Genomic DNA, 5,705 nt, shown 5'->3' on the forward strand with positions numbered 1-5,705 from the left:
ATACGAAGACTATTTTATATCAAAGATTTTAGAGAATACAGATCATAAATCATATTATTATGCATACTATATTCATTGATATTCGAGATATTCAATAAAGTAATATATGAAAAATAAAATACTGATTTTCATATGACATTTCTCTATACATCAACAATTTAATTAGTAACTAAACAAATATATAATATATCCATTTATTGGTTTAACAAATACTCATTTATTATTTCAAAACTTCTTTTTTAATATTTGAGTTCTCAATTAATTTGTTAACTTGTTACTTGAGAACTCGTCAAATTGATAAGAATTCTGATTTTTAATTAAAATGCTGATCAGAATATGTAAAGGGGAGTTGAATACGATCTATAATTTTTTAACTTTCAAAAGAGATGTTGCATTGAGTAGAGAACAATAAATTACTAAGTAATGAAACAAATACAAGGTCTTTCAAATTCCAGGTGGGATTTGTTTTCTCCACCTGAGAGTATATTGTATCAGTTTTTCTAAATTTGAGTACTCTGAGACGTCTTTATAGTCTTGACACTGACACTGATATGGTGTTTATGTTGAGTTTATGTTGCTTGATTCAAATGTTTCTTTACTGTCTTGATACATAGTATAGTCCTGTTTCTTGCAAGTGTACAGTAACATGCCATCTTTAGGCTCTATCGTTGAGCAATGTTTCGGACTTGAGAATTCAGAGGAAAAGATAGCTATGTACTTGGTGGCGGATCTATATCTGTTCCAACTGATTGCTTGACATAATTATGATGTTGGTTTATTGTTGCTTTTATTAATAGCATTGCAACAGTTATTATGATGTTTTATTTTACTGGAATAAACGCTCCTTTCCTGCTTATGAAAAACAGTAAGGCTTGGTCTGAATAATAGAAGATCTATGCTTGCAGAACATGCAACAAATTAAATACGTGAACATTGATTGGAGTACATATTCATGGCTAAATTAAGAAGCACTTGGTGCAATAATTTCACAATAAACCCAAATATGTGAATTCATCTTTGGATTGCTGTTTACTTGTTTGTCTCTTGTCGACTCTCTGCCCATGCCGTGTAACCTCCTCCCATCCTGGTAACTTGCTGGTACCCCTGTGCCAAACACGGTATACGATCACGATCGTATACTAAGAACAAGAGATCTCTGTCGATAAATTGTTGAGCAACATTCAAGGCGACTTACATCGTTAAGAAGATCAACACAAGCTTTCATTGCCCTACCTCCGATGTTGCAACCCTTGATGGCAGACATGTGAAATTCATAAAAATTGCAGCGAGATGCAACTAAGAAAAACCGAACGAAAGTTGCAGAGTTTATAGAAGCTTACAACAACTAGGCGCTCTTCTCTCTTGCAAACCAAAGAAACCTGCGGTAGGAAATCAGGATTCTTCACCCTCCCTGTTAATAAACCATGCAAAATTTGAGGCTTAGATAACATATAGGAGTCGTTTGGTTTAACTTAAAATAAGTGCTTCTTATTTAAGGTGAAGAAATGAATTAGAAGTTAGAAACAAGACTTATAAGTGATTAAAGTATTTGGGAAATAAGTATAAGCCATGAAAAAAAAAGCTAGTGGAGCCGCGTTTGGGTTAGCTTAAAAGAAGTGAATTCTCGCTTAAACTAAAAAAGTGGAGTAGAATTGAGAAGCAAGTTAAGAATTATAAGTTATTAAACTGTTTGGAAAAGAAGTTGAAGTTGTGCAAAAAAGAAAAAAGAAGCTAATGTTCTCAACTTTTTATAAGTGCTTATAGCTTTTTTACACAAACAGTCAAGGAAAGCAAAAGTTACTTTTAAGATGCTTCTCGTAAACAAACAAGCACATTATTCTCAACTTCATATAAGTACTTCTTGATTTTTTACACAAACGATACAATAAGTGTTTTTAACTTAAACCCGGCCAAACACCCCCTAAGTAAAAACTGAGGATGTCACGATTACCTTGTTGTGTCATGAACATGTAAGGGACACTCACTGCATTGTCAACGTGACCATTGTTATATTCCTCTGCAGTCCTGCGTTTCAAAACAATCACATTTCTTACAATCTTCTATTGCAGATGTAAACAAGAAACTTGAATTTCTACCTCACGTCCAAATAACGGCTACCGGAGGCAAGGAGATCTTTAGCAACATTTACATCTACGGTCACAACATCTTCTGGCCTGCATGTATAGACAGAAATTATATATAACACAAAAGAGCATTTAAATCTAGAACATAAATTTGCACTAATTACTTGATGATGCCTGCCATTGTTGTGTTTGATGTTATTAGCAAAGTATGATACACTACTCACTAGTATTATATAGTGGGTGTTTGGCACGGCCTTATAAGCCCGGCTTCTGAATTATAAGTTATAAGCACTTATTTGTACCGTTTGTGTAAGAAGTCAAGAAGTACTTAAAAAAAGCTACGATTACTAGCTTTTGTCTCACGGCTTCTACTTATTTCCCAAATACTTTTATCACTTATAAGTCTTAACTTGCTTCTAACTTCTACTTCCCTTTTTTACTTTGAAGCAATAAATTTAAGCTCCCAAACGGCCCCATAATATTATTATTACGAATTTTCTATGGTGTGCCCAAGGGCACACAATAGTCACTAACATACATCCATGAGAATACTAGATTTTGATTGGTGGATGGATAATAAATGTAAATGGCCCCCCTGCATTCACATCAATTCCACCAATCACAACACGCCATTTTCATGAAAGTTGGTGTTTATTGTGTGCCCTTGGGCACACATTAGAAAGACCGTTATTATTATATGACATGCTTGCTTTGTTTTTGAGCGTTGACAAAAACTAATGATACTAATATGATTATTTTATGGCAATTATTGTTCTTATTTTAATTCACTGAATCTCGATTCATAAATGTATGAGTTGGTGACACGCAAAGGGTGAATAATGAATAAACGTCAAACGATGAAAGGAACTGAATATTGTAAATAAGAGATTTAAGTTGTGCGCCTGAGTACATGTGAAAACATATCCATGGGCCAGTACTGGTTTAAGAAACTGAAAAAAAAAGAGCATAAATTTCGAATTTTTCTTTTATAACCTTATATTTCATTTGTAATTGTAATGTATTCGGACTATTTATATAAGTAAAGTTTTATTTAATTTGTAGTCATTTTTATTTTTGATACGCAATTTTAGATGTTTTGTCTAAATAGTATAATTAATTATTTATGACTAATATTTTTGTGGATTGGAATTTTGGTTACAGATTTTTTGTTTAGAAAGGAAATTTCAAGGTTAATAATTTTTCGCCGAAATGAAAATTGTCAAATGAAAAAAAAACAAAATATCAATAGATCCCATCATGTTACCCATTTAATTATCTTTCTCACTATTTTATATAAAATTTTCAAACTCCGTGCATTATCTAAATAAAAAAATTCGACATTGCGAAGAGTAAAATATCCTATCATCCATATATGAATAAATATATAACCTATATATTTTGTTTGCATAAATAATTTAAGATGACATAATATTATGATTATTTTTAAAAATTTAAATGATTTTATAAATGAATTAGTTGTTATTATACTTTCAAATTTAGAGATAATAATGATTACATGATACATAAAAAGAATCTAAGTTTTTGAGAACCATAATTAAGGTTAGAAAATACTAACAAGTAGTCAATATAAATAAAACATAAATTAGAATGTTTATTTAAAAATAGAATTTCCATGTATAACAGCGATGTGTATATATAATATATGTAAAATAAATAATCAAATAAAAAATTAGAGATCAAATTTGTCCTAAATGAGAGGGGTTGACACCAACTGTTGGAGGGGCCTAAGGCCCACAAAAGGATATATGGGCTGAAGCTTGGGCATACTATGGTCGAAGCCCAGCCTGTTGAGGTATTTGATCCGGTTGAGTTAGACGTTGAAGTTTCAATGTCCAGTGTCCACGACGCTGTCTCAGAACGGTTCACTCACTAGTCACTTCCGTCTCGTTTGGCCATGAACATGATCGAGAAAGATAGAACTTTTTTCAACTTAAAGGATCAATCAGGTTTATTCACTACTTTGGTCTAGCATGTGCTTCCAACACGGTAGATGTTGATTATTATTCTGTAGCAAGCTGGTCGATCATTATACAATATTACAAGTTGGTACGTGTTTTTAGGGTCTGTTTGGAGTGCTGTTAAAAATTGCTGTTCGGTCACGAAAAGTGTGCTGTTGTGAAAATCAGATAACTGTTTGGTAATTTTCTTGATATTTACTTATTTTGAGTTATAATATAAAAAAATAATTTTTTGGTGAGGTTTGATAGTGAAATTTGTAATATCTTTCGGCAAAAGCTGAAAACAGCTTTTTCCAAAAGTATGGAGGACCTGCTTTTTCTAAAAGCAGCTTTTCAACTAAAAACTGCTGTTCTGAAAAGCTACTTTTAGATTTACTAAACAGTTTTTCATCTGCTTTTTAGCAAAAAGCTGTTGTTGCCGTCTGCAACAGTAACCCCAAACAGTACCTAAGTAGTGTTGTAAAAAGTAGGAATCAGACTTAGTCGATGAAGTCACGGAACAATGATTAATCGAGAATTAATTGAATTGATCAGAGATTATTTGAATTAATCAGGATTAGTCGTGTAATATCCCGACTTCATTTTATTTGAATAATACATAATTCAAATTTATTTGGATTAGTATTATTATATTTTTCTTTCCCTTAAAATTTATTATTTTGCATGTTGATTTGCCTTGATCGATATCAAGACTCCCATAAATAAAAATTTGGACTAAGCGGAAGGGGTCCGATAAATTTTATATACTTTCGGTCCCCAAATAATAATAATAATAATAATAATAATAACAATAATAATAATAATAGTAATAGGTACCCAATAGAAAATTTTAACTAATGATGGGTCTCGATTTTCATCAAGTCCCCAGATAAATTCTTAAACTATATCCGGTTCAATATTTATCGAGCCAAATATTAATCATACTTAGCTTGCTTGACCTCAATATATAGTTGAGGTTGAGCCTTGTACTCACATCTTTTCGATGTGGGACAAGTTGCCTCACTAACAAATAATGTACAAACTTATATGTTTTACAGAGAAATTGAGGTGCACTTTTATTACCTCCTCGATGTGGGACAACTAAAATTGTCCCAAAAACCAAGCAACATATTTATCTTAGTTTGTTTTTCCAATGTTGGCTTCATTGCATATATGAAGGAAAAGAGATGTTACATCTCATATTTCTCATCAATGTGAGACTTAGTCAAGTTCTAGTTAATCATAAAGACTCATTTATAAGAAATTTATCTACTTCTTATAATATTAAAAATTTAAAAGTGAATTTAATTGGTTATGTTGAAGCCAAGAGAAAGTTGTAGAGTTCTTAAGTAGAAACTAAAGCTAAGTTGGGTTTATATAGACATGGGAGTGAAGTTGGCTTCAATATCTAATCAATGTGGGATATATGCATCTTGTGTATTGAAAGGAGAACTCTCAACCCACATTAGAAATGCTTTTGTTTTATTCTTTGTCCTTGTACCACATCGAGAACATGATAGAATCGGTTATGAGGATGTTATCTGGCCGCATGAAAAACCCCTAATCATCAACTTTATAATCGGTTAGAATAAGATTTGGAAAGTATTGGTTGATGTGGGTAGTTCGGTTAATGTGCTTTATCACAACATATGTCTAAAGATGA

At 31.8% G+C, this 5,705-nt stretch overlaps 1 protein-coding gene across 1 annotated transcript; it reads right to left on the bottom strand.

Annotated features, from left to right (window-relative positions):
* Positions 1-899: 899 nt before the first annotated feature.
* LOC108213787 (protein HIGH ARSENIC CONTENT 1, mitochondrial) lies at positions 900-2,328 on the bottom strand. The gene is made up of 6 exons (XM_017385576.2): positions 2,249-2,328; positions 2,097-2,174; positions 1,952-2,025; positions 1,341-1,411; positions 1,196-1,249; positions 900-1,104 (listed from the first exon to the last, which is right to left on the bottom strand). Exons 1-6 carry the CDS (start codon positions 2,263-2,265, stop codon positions 1,030-1,032), a joined length of 369 nt encoding a protein of 122 aa, XP_017241065.1. The 5' UTR covers positions 2,266-2,328; the 3' UTR covers positions 900-1,029.
* Positions 2,329-5,705: the final 3,377 nt, after the last annotated feature.

This window comes from Daucus carota, chromosome 3, assembly GCF_001625215.2.
Source record: "Daucus carota subsp. sativus chromosome 3, DH1 v3.0, whole genome shotgun sequence".
Taxonomy (NCBI): domain Eukaryota; kingdom Viridiplantae; phylum Streptophyta; class Magnoliopsida; order Apiales; family Apiaceae; genus Daucus; species Daucus carota.

What these genes read in the sequence shown, in the direction of transcription:
- LOC108213787 (XM_017385576.2), bottom strand. An exon ending in GAGAAGAGCGCCTAGTTGTT is followed by an intron (nt 1,250 to 1,340) that starts GTAAGCTTCTAT and finishes TCTGCCATCAAG; the next exon opens with GGTTGCAACATCGGAGGTAG. An exon ending in GTGTTGATCTTCTTAACGAT is followed by an intron (nt 1,105 to 1,195) that starts GTAAGTCGCCTT and finishes TGTTTGGCACAG; the next exon opens with GGGTACCAGCAAGTTACCAG.